The 22743-nt window shown below is 43.4% G+C and overlaps 1 protein-coding gene across 4 annotated transcripts in view; it reads left to right on the forward strand.

Annotated features, from left to right (window-relative positions):
- The window catches only part of GNAS (GNAS complex locus), a 159488-nt gene that overhangs the window by 127871 nt on the left and 8874 nt on the right, over positions 1-22743 (forward strand). For all 4 annotated transcript variants that reach the window (XM_050917806.1, XM_050917809.1, XM_050917808.1 and 1 more), the window contains 2 exons: positions 7961-8015; positions 21155-21228. In XM_050917806.1, coding sequence (XP_050773763.1) covers positions 7961-8015; positions 21155-21228 — 129 coding nt within the window. The remainder of the gene's footprint in view (positions 1-7960; positions 8016-21154; positions 21229-22743) is intronic.

Below are 22743 nucleotides of genomic sequence, written 5' to 3' on the forward strand. Positions count from 1 at the left end.
GCTGAGCACCTGTAATTCCCAGTGATTTGACTTGGTGCTAGGTGCTGCAGCCCTTTTCCCACCAGACACATAATGTCTGCCTGTCTCTCATTTAGTTATTGTAAGAACAGAAACTTGCTGAATTCAGGCCAGAACCTTAAAGAAAATATACAAAAATCTTTTTAAAAAAAGGCCTCACAGGCAAGTGATTGTATGGTTAGTCTTTAAAGTGGCATGGTTTGCCACAGACGAGGGGGGGGGAATGGAAAATTGAGGCAGAGCGTGACTGAAGCTTTCATTTTAGTACTGTAACTTTTTTTTATAAACCTACCATAAATACAATCCTGCATTAAAAAGCAATCAAAGTTGTTTCTCTACCTGACTCTGATTGTCTCTGTGTATGAGTTGAGAGATGCATTGTACCTTTCCAGCTTCTCAAACTGCCTGTGCCTATTTTTATTTGTCAAGCTGGGGCTAGGCTGGCCCCATTCCAGATGTGTCTCACAAGATTTGGTGCTGATGAGCTATTTATAGAACTGTGGTTCCATTGTCATGACAACCGTGCTAGAGGCCAAGGCGGCTGGGAGCTATTTCTGGACTTGTGCTGTAATGTAAAACTGATTGGGAAAGTTAGTGCATCCTCTAAGCCAGACTAACTTTAGACAGGCAGAGAGAAAAAAGATGTCCACAATTTCTTTAAATACACTTTCCTTTTCTCCTACTTTTTCCCAATTTTTTCTTTTCTTGGCAGTTTTTGGAAAGCATGCATTTTCTACTTTGTATTGCCTGTAGTGAAACAAAATGCGTTTTAGGTCCTGTGGCCTCTTGTGGGTTACGGTTTTAATTATGCAGTTTAGGAAGCAATACACGTAACCAAGCTGCATTTTTGTTTGTAGGGAAGGGTTTGTTGTTTTTTTGTGGCAACACAAAAGTAATGGTTTAATTTACGATAGTTGTAGTTTTGTAGTTCTTCATATCCAGTAGTTTTAATATTAAATTTTTCGTGTGTGCTTTGTGCTCTCCACACCATATAAGGAACTGTAACCTTGATTACCACAAGATGATTCCAAATATATGGAGTCATACTTTTCAGCTTTCTCATTATTTGCTTCAAAATTAGACCAGTGGTGCCCCTCCGCCTCCAAGTGGCTGGAATGCTCCGAGGTTATTCTGAAATTAAAGCTGATTCTTCTCTCAGAACCACTTTTATGTAATACACACTCACTCACTCAAATATTCTATATAAATAAATTCTAAAGTTTGGATTCTTAAGTGTTCTGACCTGTGCATGATTCCGTAAAATGTACATTTAAATAACGATCATCCTAATAAATAAATGACTCAGAACTGGAAATATAAAGAAATATATTTCTAGCTTAGTGGAGCTATTTTTACTGAATAATTGTCTCTTTTGGTTTATTACAACTTCATTATTTGCACTGTTGTAGGAAAGCTGCTTTCCATTATAAATCTCTGTTTTTAAGCATGCCCTAATGGGTCTGAGAACTTGGATGTAAAATCTCATCCCAGTAACACGTTTTTGTTTTGTTTTTTTAACTGCAATTCTCATCTCATGATTATACAAGTACAAGATTCGTTAAATGCTTTTTTGGGTGCCTCTGATTTGAAAGCAGTTCTGTTTGTGTTGTTAAATACAGTTTTACAAGTATTTTAATAGGCCCATAAAAATAAGATTTTGGTGGGATTCTTTACCTTTCATTCTAAGTTTTCTAAATATTACTGTGTGTACATGGAAGTTTTTTTTTAAAGATCTGTAAGAATTTTTACAGGTCTGCATGACCCGTATTAATCTGAAAAATTCCATCTTAGTGAACATCTGAAAATTTCACTTTAAACAGCCTAGCGTTAGTATTTCCTCTTTGGATTTTTTACTAAATGTTGAGGAAATATCATGTATCATAACTGCATGACAGGTTTGAATTTATATTCTATGAATGATTGCAGAGACACCATAAAGATTAGCAGATCTAACACTATGCCAGCAGCTTCGTTTTTGTTTGCCTCCATATCCCACCAGTCCTCTACTTGCCTGCCTTCTCTGTTTCTCTTAATAGGTATGGTACTAGAAATATGCAGGAAACCTCTTCCACCAATTTCAAGAATATGATTCTTGTATTATTCAATATCCTGCTTGCTCCCAAGAGTAGAAAGGATAGGCAAAACGGAGGGACTGCCGACATGTGCATGCTTGCGGCTGCAAATAAACCTGGTGCCCTGGATTTGTTGTCAGCATATTGACCTGGGTGAGAAGCTGGGGTTTTAGCAGTGTTGCAGTCCTTGTTTTTCAGGAGTTGGGAAACTCCTCTGGATGTGTTTGGAGAATGGGAAGGGGAGTCTACTTTCAAGTTACAGTACATAAAATTTTGGACTTCTCTTTAAGAAAAATATTATGTAGTTATACAGTAACTTGGAACTCTGTAGCTGCAGAATAGACAAAGTCTTTGAGGAAAGAATTTCAATTCTCAGATATTTATATCACTTTTGCTTTTTAAAAAGCTACACTTAAATAACAAAATTATAGTATAGAGACAAAAGGCAGAAAATTCAAAGTACTGTAAAAGGTGATGATCTGTTCTGGAGCAAGAAAGGCACATGTTACTTCCAAATAATATTAGTGTTGAACTTAATTTGCAGTTTATTTTCTCTCTCTTAAATGACACTAGAACTAATTTTGCTGTGCTGGATGAGGCAAAACTGTCACTGATTTTGATGAGAGTTTGCATAGGTAATATCTGCAGGATCAGGCCCTTCATTGGTAAAATCAGTAAACAATTAATGGTTTCATTTTCAGAAACAGAAACTGAACTGTGACTGCTCCCTCGGAGGTGCCCCTTACCACGACAAATAGGACTGTGATTAGTTCAGAATAATAATGGAGTAATAAAAGCACAAGACTGAGAGGAGATCTGGAATCTGTTCTTTGCTGGCTTGATGTATGACCTTGGGCAGCTCTTTTACCCTTTCAGTGTCTTGATTTCCTCCTCTTTAAAAGAGAGTGACTAATATTTACCTTGGGGTGGGGAGGCAGGTGTTGTGAGCCTGATTTGGTATCTGTAAAGTTCTTTGAGAGTCTCAGATGAAAGGAGCTTTACAACTCCAAAGTGCTACTACTGCTAAGAAACAGGTTTCAAATCAATGTTTTTGTTTAAAATTGAGACTGAAATATTTTGAAATACATCATGTGCAGTGGTAACTTGTGGGAGGTTAATGTGTCAGAGAAGGGGGTCTAGGAAGAAGTCAGTGTTGGTTTCATTTTGCTTGTAAACTGAGGTAATGGTTTTACACAAAATAGTATCCGATAGGAATAAAACTTGCCTCTCTGAAAATAGATGTGTGATCTGTTGAAGGAGACCATTGCTATATTCTCCTTGATTAGAACAAAAGCCTCTTTTAGACTGAGATTCAGAATTTTTGCTTGTCTGTCAACCACTTCATCAGATTGCAAAGACTAAAATTTCAAGTTACTGTTTACTGAAAAGGTTGGCAAGTTTTTTTCTGTTTCTTCAGTAGGGGAAATCTTCAAGGAGACAGACGCACTTTGATTATTGTCCAGCTCTTAAAAAGCGTGGCATTAAGTGGTTGCATGGGATGGGGTTTTATACATCGATTTATAAATCTTTCTGAAGGAGAAAGTAAGGAGAACTTATTCTAATAGCTCTCCATCTTCATTTGCTAATCTAGACCCCCAAATGTGAACACACAGTAGTAGCAGAAAAGATTTCTGAACAGATCATTCTTAAACTCCGGAGCTGCTGAAGAGAGAATGGAAATAAGTAGGTCCTTTTATCTGGAAATCTTATCTTGCTTGGGGAATGTCAGGTTTATTAAAATTTGGAACAGTCTTCGGAGTGAATGATTCAGTTACTTACTGTGTCCCCCTACGCTATAGCACGAAGGGCAGAAAAGGAACCTTTGTGCCAGCTTTCTGTCCGAGTTTTGTTTAATAAATACAGTGCCTAAAAAGTGGAAGGGAATTTGATGGTTCACAGTGGCTTATGTCTCCTACATTTTGTGTGTCCTTTCTCTTCCCTTAGGTGAGGAGGTCTGAGGAAAAATCCTGGTTTTGTTTCAGATCATCTTCGTTTACCTTTAAGTTTTAATACAATGAGTTTTAATATCCAAGACAGAAGTCTGATTCTGTACTAGGGCCCTGCTCCTGCTTCTGTTGAAGTCGGTTGGTTTGTTTTGCTAGCTGCAAATTAACTAAAATTATTTAACACTTCCCACCCTGCTTCTTAGCACTTTTTTTAATAGTGTAGATAAAGGTCACCTGTGCCAAAGAGAGAATATTTTGCAGAGCAATGACCCAATCCTGCAACTTGGTCCAAGGCAGGTTCGGGCCCCCAGTGAGAAGTGGAAATGACTGCTGACTGAATGGCAGGGTTGCTTTTTGGAAAATAACTTCCTCCTCTAGTCTCAGCAAAAGCTGCATGGAAAAAGGCAGTGTAGTTTTGAGTTTTGTATTTTGTGTCAATGTTTGTTTTTGTAGTTTGAAGCAGAAATTGTTATTGATACAAGATCTAGCTTGATGGATTTTGGCTCCTTTGTTTCTGAAACACAGCAACGGTTCTGCTGTTTATTTCATCACAGCTACCTTTCTCTGTCTTTCTAAACATCCCAGAGCCCATAACAAATTTCTTCCCAACTTCTCTTCCACGGCAGATTGTGTTCTCCAGTAAATTGGAAGGCGTATGTCATCCCTACATTTTCTGTCTCCAGCCTGAAGTCCCATAGATGAAATCTGTTTACATACATTTTCAGAGCTGACATAAATGGGCACATCTCCTCTGGAATCAGTGGAATTGTACCTGTCTACCCTAGTAGTGAATGTAGTGAATGCAGACTGGCACTGAAATGTCCTCACCCAAAACTTCACATTTTGGACAGATCATGAAAGGAACTTCAGAAAGAAAAATAGTGATTACGATAAATTTGTATGTATTTGTAATTACTCATTAATTTCGTATGTTAAAATGAAACCAAGTTGAAAGTGTTTTACTCCCACTGGGTATAATCTCTTTTACTGATAAATTGCATACTCAAAAAGAAATCAGTCTTGATTTGTAGTAACTCGGTATTCTCCGGGTCTTATACTGTGAGCTTTTCTGAGCTCTCTTCACTTCCTCCTACCCCCCACCCCACCCCCCCCCAAAAAAAGCACACACCCTCACTTTAGTTACAACAGGAGAGATGATAGCTTTTCCACTGCCGTTTTGGCTTTCTTTTTGTTTTTTTTTTGTTTTTTTTGCAAATATCGCCTTAATTTTGCAGATAGGCAGCCTCAGTCAGTTCAGGGGGTGTCCCTACAAATATGCATCATACATCTATAAATCAGTATGATTTTCTTGTGTGTGTCTTGGGAATTAAGGTCTCTAAAACACTTTTCATGAAGTAGAATATGCACAGAAAGGAGAGCTCTGTATTTAACACTTTGCTCTCTTCCTCCAAAAATGCTGCTGGAAGGATGATTGTAGGTTTTTTGGTAACTGTCACACAATTACATGCTTTCCTCTAAAGTAGTATTGTTTTGAATATCAAACTTTGACTATTGGAACTTGTTTTGGGGAAAGAAGAAATGTTTATTACATTCAAACTTATTTTACCTGGCATGGATGTAGCCGTTGGAATTCATCTCCCGTACATTACTGCTTCTCCTATGTGGCTGGTGTTTTTCAAGGAAATCATAGGTCTAAAAATAGTCTGCATAAACAACAGTAAGAGGTTTGTACTTTCAGTTCCAGGTTTTAGAAATCTCTCGTTGTTTTCTAATTGTCAGAGTTTCCAAAACCCGTTGCGTTCTTATGAAAGTAAAAAAGAGTTTGTGGAAGCTTACTATAAAATGTTACACTTAGGTGTATATTGTGTGGAAAGACTGGGATGTTTCAAAGTCGCATAGGTGATTAATATAACAGCGTTCATAACATAGCAAGAATTCCTGCATGAGATATCCTCCTGCTTATGAAATATACATTGTCACCACATGTTCCTGAGACTGCAGTTTTAAAAGCAGAATGCCTTTATTACCTGTTGACTGTTTGTCTAGTCTGAATCCATAGACAGTCTTCCCTAAACACCCTGATTTTTCATTTTTTTGAAATGATGTTTCTTTTTTACTTTAAACATCACATGTTGTTTGAGTAATAGCCTGGAAGATTTGAGAACAAATCCAGTATGAGCAGTGACAATACAAGTTTCCCTCTACTGCTCTGTTTCCTTGCCTCTAGCTCTACCTCCGTCTTCAGCTGTATCGCTGCGAAAACATTGTCAACAAGAGCTGATTTTTAGGTGTAATTTTTTTTTAATAATGCTACCACTGCTTCTTAACTTTATATAGTTAAGCTATATATATATAGCTTTATATAGCTCAGTGGTTTTAAACTTGGAAATCTAGAGATATATAAAAGTCTGATATGGGTAAGTAGTGACCTAAATTCATTGCTGGTGATTCTTCACTGGCCTGTGGAAGCAATTGATCATTTTAGTCCATTTCCTAGTGCACAATGTCTACTTCACAAAGCCAGTGTTAGAGTTGGTGCTAATTGGCCCTATTTGTAATCTTAGCAGAGTGATCAGTGATTAAATATGCATGGAGACTGAGATACTTTCTTGACCCTAGAGAAAGTCAGCCAGATGAGGGTTGAAATGCATTGTTCAAAGAGTGTGTAGGAATGGGAGGGGAAAACTTGTGTTTTGACTGCTTCTGCTATTCCTGTTCTATGGACAGAGGAATTCAGTCAGAAGGAATTTCTGTGTGGTATCTTTCAAAAACACGGTGCTTCTAGATTGTAGTAAATTACCAGAAAAGCTAACTGCAGAGGTATTTTCAGGCCTCTTGGTAATATTAATATGGAGGCTGTGTAAGTGCTGTGTAGCTTGGATACCCACGTGGTATGACAGGTGTGATATGGAGAAGTTTGTAGCATAAAATCTGGATGTTGCTGTAGGCACAAACATTGAGTATCTGTGAAAGGTGAGCTGAGAGGGAAGAATTTTCATATAGTTGAGCTGCATTAGTGTCAGTATACACTAGAGCCTGTTCTCTGCATCCACTGTTTATCTCTGTGCTAGTGGGGCTATAAAGCATATATATTAAGGCATTTTATTGATAAATGTGGGAGCATTTTGCAACTGTTGTGAAACAAGTAATTAATAAAGCAGCATCCTGGGATTTTTGCTTCCAGTTAAAATGAAAGGAAATCAGGAGGGAATGATTACTGCTAAAGGCATTTTAAAGACCACGTTAGCATTGCTATCTTCTTTAGTTGTATTAATCAATTTGAGTAATACAAATCTCATTATGGCTAATTAATCTGCCATTACCTACTCTGGTAAGTAAACTAAAAGAACTTCTGCAAACGATCAAAGGACAGATCAGTCCTACTTTACTCTTAACTTAATTAGCAACATAATTGGTGCAGGGATTTCACCCATTCTTTTGAAATAAAGTAGTAAAGTTTGATTTAAAAAAAATGTTCATGTCTTACTTTTGTAATAACTAAATGCAATGAAAGAAATACTTTGCCTAATGTTCTAATGTTGGCGATAGCCGAGAATGATAGCACAAGTTATATTAATGTTTAGATATAGATATTTGTCCACACAGTTTGAAAAAATAAAACCACATGTGTGTTTCTTAACAATGAAACTGTTTTAGTGAAAATTGTAATGAGATTATCAGAATAGTCGATTAAATTTGTGTTCCTGGCCCTCTGCTGGATAGTGGTAGCCAATGCAATTCTTTTTGTATTGCTGTTGCAGATGCAGTGCCATTCATATGTTAAATAATTTACATCACTTCAGCATTTTGTAAATATGAAATGTAAGATACTGGGGGATAGGGGGGAACCCAAACACCTGATAGCATATCTTTTAGGTGAAGCGTACTCAAAAGTTGTAATTTAACTTTAGAGATCATGAATGTATTTGATGACAAAAAATGACGTTTTAATTTTTTCCCCAGTTTTCTAGACAAGATTGACATAGTAAAACAAAATGAATATACACCATCTGACCAGGTGAGTAAAATTGTATTAAGAACTTCTATAACCCAACCACTATCTATTTCCCATTGCCAGGAATAACTAAGCTTTGAATTTCACAATATATATTTTAACTTCCTTTTGTCAAGTTGACAGCTGCAGTCTCCATTGTAGATGCCAACCTCTGTTATATGATGTTTAACATTGCAATGAAAATAAAGTTTACGTGCATATGCTTTGATCTCAGCTCAAGTGTATCAGGAGCAAGGAACTATGACGAGAAAAACTGCCCAGGTTAAAGTAAAGGTCAAACTTCTCTAGTAGTAAAAGCCATCCCTTGTAACCATTGGAATTAGAGCTTCGTAAAGTCAGCCCCCTCCCCCTCCAGCTGAATAACTGCCATAGATATTCCTTAACTTAAATTTGGTTTATGCTTTCTCAGTCCTCCTGGCTACCACTGCAAATTAGCTCTCTACATAAAGCAATGGGCCACGTTGCTGACAGTTAAAGATAGCTTTCCAGCTTTTTCCATACATGTTACCTGTAAAATCAGAGGACTGCCTTTTGTTAAACCAGATGACAGAATAGCCTACCAGTCAATAGTCTGTCAGTTTAAAACAGCATTCTCAGCAGGATGGTATTGTTGTAGTGAAAATGTCGTCTGACCCAGTGTTTTGTAATTAAAGGCAAGTGTTAGTAGCACTGGGAAAACTTCCTTTGCAAATGACACCCATTTTCTGGCTTGGATCAGTGCATCCAGAGCTAGCAGAAGCTAAACTCCAGACATGTTCTGCCCAATGAAAGTGAAGTTATCCTGTTTTTATAATATGCCCACTTGCATGCAGAATCACTTCATTGTTTACCAAAAAAAAAAAAAAGTGTGCTTAAAGTACAGCCAGCACTTCAGTTTCTAAGATTTAAATTAACATTATGGTAGAGTATGCAAATGTAAAACTAATTGGGCTAGGGAAACCTAATTATAACTAACTATGGACCAGTTGCTATTCCATAATGCATAGGAGCCTGGATGAAGCCAAGTATCAGCAGTTGTCAGTTTTTCGGTACATATCTGAACTGTTCTTTAACTATATAAGCAAAATATGTGGCAGTCCTTGGTTTTATTTATTAACATGCTGTTCAACAACAGCATCCATTTTAAAACACTCAAGCCCATAAGCAAGCCTTGATCCTGCAATTGGATCAACACAAGTGAGCTCCTGTGCCCCTGGTCCACATGTCCAGTGCTTTGCATGCGCTCAGAGATCTACCCTCATGGATCCGACAGCAGCATCAGGGCCAAAAATTGCTCACAAGACTTATCACGTGTGTCCCAGTGAATAGATATCTAGACAGCAGAACAACAAAGCTCTCACATTCTACTAAAACAGTCAAACAACTTAATGAATTTTAAAGGTCAGGCTGCTATGGATAGACTAGAATCAACACCCTCCCCTTCAAAAAGAATCCCATTCCAGTGGACCAGAGGTCTGTAGTAGGACATGTTTTGTTAGGGTTTGGTAGAGCTTTCTATTACTATGGCTTCCCTAACAGTACTTGATGCTTCTAAACATTTCCCTACATCAAAATAGCCTTTGATTATTTCTTTAGAATCTGTTGCAATCCCTTTAACTCATATTGAACACAATAAGGTTCTTTATGTGAACTGGCCAGTTCATCATAAATTAAGGACACGATCCTGTGACTGGATCCATGGAGGCAGACTTCTGTACCTGTGTAGAGTTCCAGTGGACTCCACGTGGGCCATAGGGGTCTGTCATTGTAGATCTTAAGGCAGTATCAGGGTTGAAGGAGTAAAAAAGTCAGTCTTTTATTACCACAAAAAGAAAAAAGAGCATTCTGACAGATTGCTTCCTCTTCAGGTGCAGACCCTTCTCTTTAGGAGAGAACCGCTTCTCAAGCTACCAGATTGAATGGTCATAAAAAAAGTATAGTCATGTCTGATTTGTAAGTTTTCCAATAGTTGATGATGATCTGAAATTTAATGAATGCTCAGTTTATCTAACCCCTGTTTTCAGGAAGGATTAGAAGTGCAGACTGACTTTTACCCACTTACAACTCTGATTTTCTTTGTCCCTTCTAAAATCACCCTTTCATCTAATTTCCTCTAGTAGTCTGCAGTCCCTTCAGGGTTCTTCTAATAGTCTCTCCAGAGTTACCGGAAAAGAGCTTTGTATGTAGGCAACTTTGTCAGTGTGCTTTATTTTTAAGACAAAGTGGGGATAATATCTTTTATCGGACCAGTTGTGTTTATGAAAAAGACAAGATCTCAAGAGCTCTGTGTAGCTCAGAAACTTGTCTCTCTTGCCAACAGAAGTTGGTCCAGTAAAAGATATTACCTACCCACCTTGTCTCTCTGATATCCTGGGATCAACACAGCTACAACAACATTTTATTTTTGTCAGTATAGGGATTGTAACTTTTTGTTTAGTTTGCAAATAATTTGAGCTTTCGTTTGAGGACCAAACGTCCAATCCCAAGACACAATGCACAAGCACTTGACTTTGTGCACAAGTAGTCCCATAAAGCATGCACATGAGTTTCTACAGAAAAGTAGCCAAAAATGTTAGGCCATGTCTGCATTGCGCTTTTGTTGTTAAAACTTTTGTCGCTCAGGAGTGTGAAAAAACCACTAGGGTGACCAGACGTCCTGATATTTACTTGCTTGTCCTGCATCCTGGTCGACGTTCTGTCAGGATGCAGATTGTCCCGATATTTTGCCCTCCAGTGCACAGGTGGAGGGGGCTCAAACCCTCTGGCCCCGCCCCAACTCTGTCTCCTCCCTCCCCCATTGGATCCCTCTCCAAATTCCCATCCTTGCTCCACCCCCAGCCCTGCCCCCTCACTGCCCCATTGGACCCCTCCCCAAATCCCTGCCCTGGCCCTGCCTCTTCCCTAAGCATGCCACATTCCTCCTCCTCACCCCTCCCTCCCAGACTTGCGCTAATCAGCTGTATGGTGGCGCAAGCGCTGGAGGGAGGGGGGAGAAGCAGGATGCGGCTGCCAGCTCAGGGGAGGTGGAGGCGAGCTGGTGCAGGGGGGCAGGACGTGGAGCTGCCGGCGGGTGCTCAGCCCCCACTAATTTTTCCTATGCTCTAGCGGCTCTTTTTTGTTTTCTTATTTTTCCTCCACTGCCTGCTCTTGGGTTTGTTTTGCTCTGTCCGTCGTTTCTCCCCGCTCCCTCCCCCCACCACCTGCATCCCAATATTTCATGTCTCTCATCTGGTCACCCTAAAAAACACATCCCTGAAGGGCACAAGTGTTAACAACAAAAAGTGCCAGTGTGGACAGCGCTTCGTCGGTGGGAGATGCGCTCCCGCTAATAAAGCTACCGCCCCTCATTAGAGGTGGTTTTATTTAGTCACTGGGAGAACTCTCTCCCGGCAACAAAGAGTGGCTACACGCTGCGCACATTACAACGGTGCAGCTGCAGCGTTAATTTTCCCAGGACTGTTTCAAGCAACAGTGATGAGGAGAGACCAATTTGCATCTTTTGCTCTTGAGATTACTTGGGGGTGAATTTATTCATTTCTCCTTCTAAAAGCTGAGTTTCTTAAAAACTATTTTTTTTAATTGAGATCAATTATTTGTATTAAAAATAAACAGATTACCTGACAAGCTTCTTTTTGAATTGCAGAGAGATTAGCCTGCAGATATTAAATCATACATTTAATGTTTCAATTTTATATTGGAGGCCAATGATGGCAGGAGCTTTGTGTGTAATTATTAATTATGTCGGGGTCGGCAATCTTTCAGAAGTGGTGTGCCGAGTCTTCATTTATTCACTCTAATTTAAGGTTTTGCGTACCAGTAATACATTTTAACATTTTTAGAAGGTCTCTTTCTATAAGTTTGTAATATATAACTAAACTATTCTTGTATGTAAAGTAAATAAGGTTTTTAAAATGTTTAAGAAGTTTTAATTTAAAATTAAATTAAAATGCAGAGCCCCCCAGAGCGGTGGCCAAGACTCAGGCAGTGAGAGTGCCATTGAAAATCAGCTTGTGTGCCGCAAGTTGCCTACCCCTGAATTATTTGCTTGTTTAGGACCATTGACTTTGATGGAACTTCATACATGTGCAGGAGAATGCCCAGGTGGAGTAGTGCTTGTCTTCAGACATTTTGAAGATGGCCACTTGTGTTTTTAAACTTGCACTGATTCTAGAGCCTGACAGCTTCTAGTTTTTTCATATTTAACGTTTTAATTATCAGAGAATTTTATTTTAAAATTATCATTCCTAACAAATGGATCTAATTAGAATATATGCATGTTGAAATATTCTAATATAAGTGTTCAAGAAAACTAGCAAGTTTGCAACAATTTGCTGTTAAAGAAGGGTTTGTAAAATGCAGCCATTTTGTTTAACGATTTAACAGTATTGTCTAACCTTTGGATTTCGTCTAGCAGTGTGACTCTTTGAGTTTAAACACTGACTAATTTATAATTCTTTTAATATAATATCAGTGCAATAAGGGAGTGGCTTTTAATGCACTCATCAGTTTTTTAATATTCTACGCTATTCTTGTGGTCTTATCTGTATGGTCCAAATGTAAGATCCATTTGTAACAGTGCCCAGTACAGTCCCAGTAATACCAAGATTAGTAACCATGGTAATTTAAGTCCTGGATTTCAAAAATCTTCAGTCAAATTCAAAATTATGTCTCCTGATAGAACATGAACTTTCAAGATTTAATTTATTTGAAGCCTCTCTATATTTATTCGCTTCTATGTTAATTACGCTTTAGGCCAGTCATCCTCAAACCTTTTTTTGCAGACCACTTTAAAATTGCTTAGGGTCTTGGTGGACCACTTAATGATCTTTCCAAATGTTGTTTGTTCCGCTAGCTAACTATTGTAAAGCGCTTTGGATAAAAATGCTATATAAAAAATCTGAAATAATAATTAACATGTTTTTGTTCTACAAATAAAAGCACGCAACTCATATTTTAATATCAGTAGTCTCTCCCCTGCTGTGGAAGCCCATGTGCACACCTTAGAAGGAACTATCTGCGGACCACCTGAATGAAGTGGTCTGCAGACCACAGTTTGAGAACCTCTTCTTTAGGCTTTCTACATGCTTGCCAGTCCATGCAACACACCTCTGGTGGCTTTTGCTTATTATCTAGGCCAGTATCACAATTTTCCTACTTTATAGCTATCTCAGCTCTGGGGATCTCATTGTTTTGTGTGTCTACAGGAAAACCCTAATATGATCACAGTTTTAAAAATCTATTTCACATAACATTCCATCATTTGGGTTCCTAGTTCTTACCAATAATAACGTGAGCCCCATGCCTTTCCCCAGTAGCCAGGTATTGGGAAGAAGGGGAGAAAGCTTCCATAAAAGGCCACTTCATTAAGGTTATTGCAGCCCAATGTCTGAAAGAGCCTCGTACCCCTCCTCTTGCAAGACTTAGCAACCCTGGGATTGGGAGAGAATCCAGGTTGCAGTCTGTTTAAGGCTTGGGAATAGGCCTGGAAGTGTGAGCAAGTTCAGGACCCCCAACGCCTCTGCCAAAAGCATTTCTAGGAAGTGTTGTGCCAGGGGGTGCTGGGGCGTCTAGGCCTCCCTAGCATGACACACTGGGAAGAGAAGCAGAAAATAAGCACATTTTTCTCTGATAACAGGAGACAGCGGATGGAGGCAGGAACTGGAAGTGTCCCCAAGTGGTTGGGAGAGCTCTTCCTGCTTACATCTCCTTTAATCCTCAAGTCTCTGGGGAGAATTGGAAACCTCAGGAGGAAGAAGCTTTTTGTGTTTGGTTTGAGCTTCAATACCAGACTTGACAGTTTGGTTTTAATCAGTGCTCCCCTGGCTTCTTCTTCGAGTGATTGCTCATATCCATTCCAGTTAGGTGTGCGCGCGCCGCGTGCACGTTCATCAGAAGATTTTTACCCTAGCAACACTTGGTGGGTCGGCCATGGCGCCGGATATATCCCCCTGCCGACCCAACCGCCCCTCAGTTCCTTCTTACCGCCCGTGTCGGTTGTTGGAACAGTGGAGCGCGGCTTAGCTGATCTCCACCTCCCTAGCTACTCGTAGTTTTCTCGTTGTTATTGTGTATATAGTTCAAATTTTTATACTTGCAGTTAGTTTATTATTTTCTTTAACATAGCGTATATAGTTAAGAGGGGTTTGGGGATTAGCCCCTTCCCCTCACCCGGTGCCGGGGCCCATGCCCAGTTCACCGGGTTTCAAACCGTGCTCGGCCTGTCATAAGCCGATGCCTACAGGAGATCCTCACGACTCCTGCCTTAAGTGCCTTGGGGAATCCCATCTCGCAGATAAGTGCCGCACTTGCAAGGTCTTCAAGCCGTGGACCAAAAAGGAGCGGGACTTTCGTCTTAGACAGCTCTTGATGGAGGCAGCTCTTACTCGTCCACCATCGGCACCGAGCGCTGGACAATCCGCACCGGGGAGAAGTGCTAATGCCCCTCGGCACCAACTGTCACCAGCCCAGATGTCTGCTCGGCACCGCTCCCTCTCCCCGCAGTTAAAAAAAACATTAGACTCCTGCGGCTTCCGTGTCCACGCCGCAGTCGGAGCACCCGCCTAAGTCGGACCGCCCGGCACCAACAACTGCCATGGCACCGACAACTTCAGTACCGTCAATTCTGGTCCCGCAAGAGCTATCGAATCCGGTGCCTGACAGCTCCCCGGCACGCGCCATGGTTGAGCTTACTATTCCCTCCACGCCGGAGACTTTCTCTACGGCAAGGGAACTGATTGCACTGACGGAGTCTGCGCTGCCTCAACTCCCGGCACCGCCGGTGCGGGCTATACAGTCCATAGGCAAGCCTGCCCTACTGAGACCATCCTCTGTCGGCACCACTGAGAGGCACTGATCACGATCGCGGTCCCGTCGGCGTTCTCGGTCCCATCGCCGATCCTGGTGCTGATGCCGCTCGCAGTCCCGGTACCATTCTCCATCTCGGTACCGGTCGCACTCGTGGCACCGTTCAAGACCCAGTTCACCAGTCCAGTACTCTCGGTACCAACAAGCTCCCGGCACCACTCACAGCACTGCACCTCTCGCAGCCGCTCCCGGTGTCGAGCTTTGAGGTGCCGGTCGACCTCCTGGCACTGTTCCAGTCGCAGGTCCTGGTCTTGTTCCCGGTACTGGTATAGCGCCCGGTACCGCTCTCCGCTGCAGCGTACAGACAGACTGCTCAGGGATGGAGACCATTCTCAGGGGTTTTCAGCTCCTCCTTGGCCATCTCGCCATGCATCTATGTCATCCCATTTGGACAGTGCTTCCTATGCACAGGACCGTGACTTAGATGTTCCCAGGCGTGTCTTTCAAGAGACCCAGGCTCAAGACCAAGGACCTCATCAGTGGTCCTTCTGGATGCCTTGGGCATATCACCAAACCCAAGGTGGACCTCCAGTGCCATCACGCTCCATACCGTCGGAGCACCAGGTATCGGAGGCTATTGTTAGCTGCCCCCCTCCTGTGGCTATGGAGGACGCTCCCATTCAGGCACCAGACCCTCAGGTCCCACCGGAGCCGGATGTCACCCAAGTCCACGAGACAATGGAGGACCCGATTGTCCCTGGCCTTTCCTCTTCCTCTTCTCCAGATGAAGCGGTGGCGAGGACATCCTCTTTGGGCCCTCCTCCAATTGACCCAAGGTCACATCAAGACCTCCTGAAACGGGTGGCTCTGAATATGAACCTCCAAGTGGAGGAGGTTCCTGAGATAGAGGACCCGGTGGTAGATATTTTGTCGGCTGACACTCCCACAAGGGTGGCCTTACCATTTATTCGGACGATCCAAGCGAAGGCTGATACAATCTGGCAGTCTCCAGCATCTATTCCGCCCACAGCTTGGGGAGTTAAGAGGAAGTACATGGTGCCCTCTAAGGGGTATGAGTACCTGTACGAACACCCTGCTCCCTCATCGTCCAGTCGGTTAACAAAACGGAGCGCCATGGCCAGCAAGCCCCTGCCCCAAAAGCAAAGGAGGCTAGGCGCATAGATTTATTGGGGCATAAAATCTACCCTGCCGGGGGGCCTCCAACTCAGGGTGGCAAACCAACAAGCCCTGCTTAGATGCTATAACTATAACACCTGGGCGGCAGTTGAGAAATTCACAGCGTTAATCCCCCAAGACTTGCGCCAAGAGTTTGCGGCCCTTTTGGAGGAAGGAAAGAAGGTGGCGAGAACTTCTCTCCAGGCCTCCTTAGACACAGCCGACTCCGCGGCCAGAACTCTGGCTTCAGGAATTACCATGAGGCGAATATCATGGCTTCAGGTGTCAGGCCTTCCACATGAATTGGAGCATTCGAATACAGGACTTGCCTTCGAAGGTCAGGGCCTATTTTCGGAAAAGACTGCGGAGTCTGAAGGACAATAGGGTGATCATACGCTCGCTCGGGATGCACACACCGCAGACTCAGCGCAGACCCTTCCGGCCCCAGCGCCCTTACCCCCCTCGTAGACAGCGGCAGGACTTCGGCAGGAGGTGTGACCGAGGCAATCGTAGACGGCAGTCCGGACCCCAGGGGAGTCAGAATCACGGCCCCGGCAAACCACCCGCGGGACCTAAACCAAACTTTTGAAGGCGCGCCTGAGGGCGACGTACCAGTTGCAACAGGATCCTTTCCCTCCCTTTTGCAACTGCCTTTCCTCTTTCCTCCCTGCGTGGACCCAACTAACTTCAGATCGTTGGGTCTTATGCACGGTAGAATTTGGATACCGCCTTCAGTTTATTTTGCCCCAACCCCCATCCTCGTCCCTTTTCAGGGACCCCTCTCACGAGCAAATCCTCTTGCAGGACATACGGTCCCTCCTTGCCATGGGAGCTATAGAGGAGGTACCGGAGGACTTGAGGGGCAAGGGGTTCTACTCCCGCTATTTCATAATCCCCAAGGCGAAGGGAGGTCTCAGACCAATTCTAGACCTGCGGGGACCCAACAAGTTCTTGATAAAGTTGAAGTTCCGCATGGTATCCCTGGGGACCATCATCCCATCCTTGGATCCTGGAGACTGGTATGCCGCCCTCGATATGAAGGATGCGTATTTTCACATTGCCATTTATCCTCCGCACAGATGGTACCTCAGGTTTGTGGTCAACCATCAACATTTCCAATTTACGGTCCTTTCGTTTGGCCTCTCCACAGCCCCAAGAGTGTTCACAAAGTGTATGGCCATAGTCGCTGCCTCCCTCCGTCATCGACACGTACATGTCTTCCCGTATCTCTACGACTGGCTCATTCGCAGGGACTCCGAGACCCAAGTAATGCGGCACATGGGCATTGTCAAGGACCTATTCATCCAACTAGGCCTGATGATCAGCCTAGAGAAATCTACTCTGGTTCCCACACAAAGATTAGAGTTCTTTGGGCCCATTCTGGACTCCAGTCTCGCCAAGGCCTGCTTACCACAGCTGCGGTTTCACGCAATATCGATTTTATACAAGGCATACAGAAATTCCCAACCACTTCGGCTCGAACTTGTCTCGGCCTCCTGGGTCACATGGCTGCCTGCATGTTCTTGAACAACCACGCCAGGCTACGCCTACGTCCCCTTCAAACTTGGCTCTCCTCTGTATACCATCCGGGGAGACACAATATAGACAGGATCCTCACGGTTCCCCTGAGACTCCTAGGCTCCCTCGACTGGTGGTTGACGCCCTCCCTGGTGTGTGCAGGAATGCCGTTCCATCCGCCCCAGCCTTCTGTGGCCCTGACGATGGATGCGTCATCACTCGGCTGGGGTGCTCACCTCGGACATCTTCGCACTCAAGGCCTTTGGTCATCTCAGGAGCTGGCCTTGCACATCAGTGTCTGAGAGTTGAGAGCAGTTCGCCTTGTGTGCCAGGCGTTTCAAGAGCATCTGCAAGTCCATTGTGTCTCAGTGTTCACAGACAACACAACGGCCATTATTACATAAACAAACAAGAGGGGACACGGTCCTTCCCCCTTTGTCAGGAAGCCATTCAACTCTGGGACTTTTGTATAGCCCATTCGATAGATCTGGTAGCGTCCTTTCTCCCAGGGGTTCAGAACACTCTGGCGGATCGACTCAGCAGATCCTTCCACTCTCACGAGTGGTCGATCCGTCCGGACATTATTCATTCTGTTTTCCGGAAGTGGGGATTTCCCCGCATAGACCTCTTCGCTTCCTGTGAGAACAGGAAATGCCAGATGTTCTGCTCCTTCCAAAGTCTCTCCCCAGGCTTGATCTCGAACGCTTTCCTGATACCATGGACGAGCCAACTGCTTTACGGCTTTCCACTGTTCCCGCTGGTTCACAGGGTCCTGCTAAAGCTCCACAGGGACGGAGCTCGCTTGATCATGATCGCCCCAGCATGGCCCAGGCAGCAATGGTACACCATGTTGCTCAACCTGTCGATAGCCAGCCCAATTACCTTTCTTCTTCTCCCAGACCTCATAACTCAGGACCACGGCAGACTTCACCACCCAGACCTGCAGTCCCTTCACCTCACAGCATGTCTCCTGCGTGGTTGAGCCAGTCAGAGTTACGCTCCTCTGCCTCAGTACGACAAATACTCCTGGATAGCAGGAAACCTTCCACTCCGTCTATGTATCTGGCCAAGTGGAATCGTTTTTCCTGCTGGTGCGAAACGCAAAATGTTACTCCCACCGAGGTCTCGATCCCCACCATCCTGGACTACCTCTGGTCTCTCAAACAGCAGGGGCTAGTGGTATCACCACTGAGGGTGCACTTGGCGGCCATTTCTACCTTCCACCCAGGGGAGAGTGCCGCTCTGTGTTTTCACACCCTATGGTTTCCAGGTTCCTCAAGGGCTTGGAGCGCCTATACCCCCAAGTACGCCGCCCTGCCCATACCTGGGATCTCAACCTGGTCTTAACCAGACTTATGTCTCCACCATTCGAGCCATTAGCAACTTGCTCGCTGCTATACCTGTCCTGGAAGACAGTTTTCCTCGTAGCCGTTACATCAGCCAGACAAGTCTCCGAGCTTCAGGCGCTCACGGTGGATCCACCTTATACTGTCTTTCACAAGGACAAGGTGCAGTTGCGACCACACCCAGCGTTCCTCCCTAAAGTGGTATCGGCCTTCCATATCAATCAGGACATCTTCCTTCCGATCTTCTTCTCAAAGCTGCACTCATCACGATGGGAGCAACAGTTGCACTCCCTAAATGTCCGTAGGGCGCTCGCATTTTATATCGAATGGACGAAGCCCTTTCGTAAATCGCCCTAACTCTTCTTCGCAGTGGCAGACCGAATGAAGGGCCTACCTGTCTCCTCTCAGAGGATCTCCTCTTGGATGATTGCGTGCATCCGCACTTGTTATGACTTGGCTCATGTTCCCTCGGGCCATCTCACTGCACGTTCTACCAGGGCTCAGGCTTCATTTGCTGCCTTCCTGGCTCATGTACCAATCCAGGAAATATGTCGTGCAGCTACCTCAGTGGTTTGAGCATTGGCCTGCTAAACCCAGGGTTGTGAGTTCAATCCTTGAAGGGGCCACTTAGGGATCTGGGGCAAAATCAGTACTTGGTCCTGCTAGTGAAGGCCGGGGGCTGGACTCGATGACCTTTCAAGGTCCCTTCCAGTTCTAGGAGATTGGTATATCTCCAGTTATTACTATTACTTACCTGGTCCTCAGTCCACACCTTTGCTTCGCATTATGCTCTGGTTCAACAGTCTAGAGATGATGCAGCCTTTGGCTCAGCAGTTTTGCATTCTGCCACATCTCACTCCGACCCCACCGCCTAGGTAAGGCTTGGGAATCACCTAACTGGAATGGATATGAGCAATCACTCGAAGAAGAAAAGACGGTTACTCACCTTTGTAACTGTTGTTCTTCGAGATGTGTTGCTCATATCCATTCCAAACCCACCCTCCTTCCCTGCTGTCGGAGTAGCTGGCAAGAAGGAAATGAGGGGCGGTTGGGTCGGCAGGGGTATATATGTGGCGCCACTCCAGGGGGCGCCCAGCCAACCCACCGAATGTTGCTAGGGTAAAAATCTTCCGACGAACGTGCACGCGGTGCGCGCACACCTAATTGGAATGGATATGAGCAACACATCTCGAAGAACAACAGTTACAAAGGTGAGTAACCGTCTTTTCTCTGGAGAAAGAAACCCTATGGGAAGAGCCATGTTTGATTTAAAAGGAACTCCAGTGGGAGACAGGGGGTAGCCTTTGGGGAATGTCAGCCCAATACACCTCTACCCCGATATAATGTGACCCGAATTTGGATATAACATGGTAAAGCAGTGCTCCGGGGGGGTGGGGGAGGCTGGACTACGGACTCTGGCGAATCACGGATATTCGATATAACGCGGTTTCACCTATAACACAATAAGATTTTTTGGCTCCCGAGGACAGCGTTATATCGGGGTAGAGGTATACATTCCTGAATGTATAAAGCCATAATAATTTTGGTTATGTGGTAGATTGTTGCTCCTTTTTTTAACACAAATGTCATGTTTGGGATGACAATTGCTGTGTGGCATCTGTTGTCTCTAACTATGCTTCACCAAGCTACAGGATAAGCAAATAGTAGAGTGTGCTCAGTTATCTATTTTGGAAAGCTTAACATTTTGTTACCACTGTATCAGCATGTTAAGCATCTACTTTTCTCAAAGTGAGCCTGTTCCATGTAGCCTCTCAGTCTTAATCCCTCACTATAGGCACGTTGCTCTGTCATGTGAGGAAATAGAAATGTAGGTTATTTTGCACTGCTGTGTGACGAAGCCATCCACTGTTCACCTGACAATTTTGTTGTCTTATGCTCAGAAGTTAATAGTCTGATTTTTAAAGGTGGTGCTGAGCACTCACTGCCCCTCTGTAAATCAGTTGAAGTTGTGGCTCATCGCCTGAACGTCCGACCTTCAGTGAACTCTTACAAGATTTAGTAGATCTGAAGGCCACATCCTTAGAGGTGCTCAGCACCTGCAGTTGCCATTTTGCAAATGTTCATTGGTTCTCAGGGATTTGACACTCGGATCCTGATTGTGCAAATGCTTGTTAAGCATGTGTACAAATTTTTAGGTTGGAGGCCTTCTCCCAACTTCACATACATTTTCCTTTCTCTACAGCACTGAGTACAAGAGCAGCACTCAGCAAATTATTATATTTTCTTTTCAAATTTGGAGGTTTGAAGAATAATCAAATCACTGCTTTGAATAAAATGACCTTCTCTCTTGTACTCTAGGACCTGCTGAGATGCAGAGTTTTGACATCAGGAATTTTTGAAACCAAGTTTCAGGTGGACAAAGTAAACTTTCAGTAAGTATCCTCCTTCATTATTGCTGAATTTAACACTTAACGGAAAACAAGTATTTGTCAGATACTTCTGTCTAGGAGCTTTACATTTTAAGGTTTAAAAACACCATGGAAATTGGCCGACATTTTTATGCTTTTGATTTAATGCCAAAGAACTGGTGGTTTTTCCCCACATGTTTTGATAACGCTTTTTGATAACTTTATTCTCCTTTACTCTGTCTTTCTATAAGCCTGAAAATAACTTTCCTCCGGATTCTTTTTTTTTCTGAATGGCAAACATCTTTTCTTCTGTTTTAATGCAGCTGATATTAAAATGGATACTGTTTTGTTTACAACAAATGTGTATATTGCACTTTAGCTTTCCAAAATACCTGTCTTGTGCATTTGGATCGTCTTCTCTGATTATGCGAAGCCAGGAGAGGAAGCAGAATGCACTTTTGTGGATAATATTAAAATAATGGGGCCATGTCTGCTTTTTTTTGTAATTGCTCAGCAGTAGAGTTAAGAGAAGATATGTACACACACACGTTTAAAAGAAAGCGTATACAAAAACCACTTTATTCTATAAATTCTGCCCTCTCGTAACGATCTGCAGCTCTCATTGTTCTCAGTGGAAACTGCATGCAATTTGCCCCACAGAGCACAGTTTTTTAAAGTAGTCACTTAGGTCCCAATCTGTACAGGCCACTGCATCTGAGTGGAGCCCCCCCTGACTTCAGTGGCACTTGGTGTAGGCTATGGGGCCTACATGTACATATCTCACTTTTAAGATTGGGACCTAAAATTGTATTCTGGGATCTTGTATTTGCTTCAGTACTAAGAGTATGCCTACACTGCAATAAAATGCCCATGGCTGGCCTGTATCAGTTGACTGGGGCTCAGGCTGCGGGGCCATAAAATTGCAGTGTAAATGTTTAGGCTTAAAATGGAGCCCGGGCTCTGGGACCCTGACCCTCACCGGGTTTCAGAGCCTGAGCTCCAGCCCAAGCCCAAATATCTACACCGCTGTTCTTAGTGCCACAGCTCAAGCCCTCGCAAGCCCAAGTCAGCTGACCCAGGCCCTGAGGCTCATTGCCATAGGTCTTTTTGTGCTGTGTAGACATACCCACAGATAACATTACCTGAGCTGTTACCTAGATTCTTTTCCCAAATCTCTTCATGTCATGAACTAATCTCTCATTTGAACTCTGGAGTTGGTCTGTGCTCTGCTTGCCTTTTTAATTCTGTTTTGGTTTCCTATAGTTTTCTTTTCCTCTCCTTCCTGTTGCCTTTCATATTGTCTCTTGGAGAGTGTCTGTCAACTAGTTTTAGCTAAATAAAAAGAACAGAGAGAAACTTTTTTCTTTGAACTGCTTCTGTGCCTTCTTTTCTTCCAGGTCTGTCGTGTTCTGTATTTAATAAAAGTTTAAAATCAATGTACTGACCAAGCTGTCCAAAATCTAGGTGTGTATCAGAGTAACAGAAGATGCACACTTTTCTCCCTTTTCCACTTTATAAGGAGGTGGTGCTTAACGGGTG

Source organism: Gopherus flavomarginatus, chromosome 11 (assembly GCF_025201925.1).
Source record: "Gopherus flavomarginatus isolate rGopFla2 chromosome 11, rGopFla2.mat.asm, whole genome shotgun sequence".
NCBI lineage: Eukaryota > Metazoa > Chordata > Testudines > Testudinidae > Gopherus > Gopherus flavomarginatus.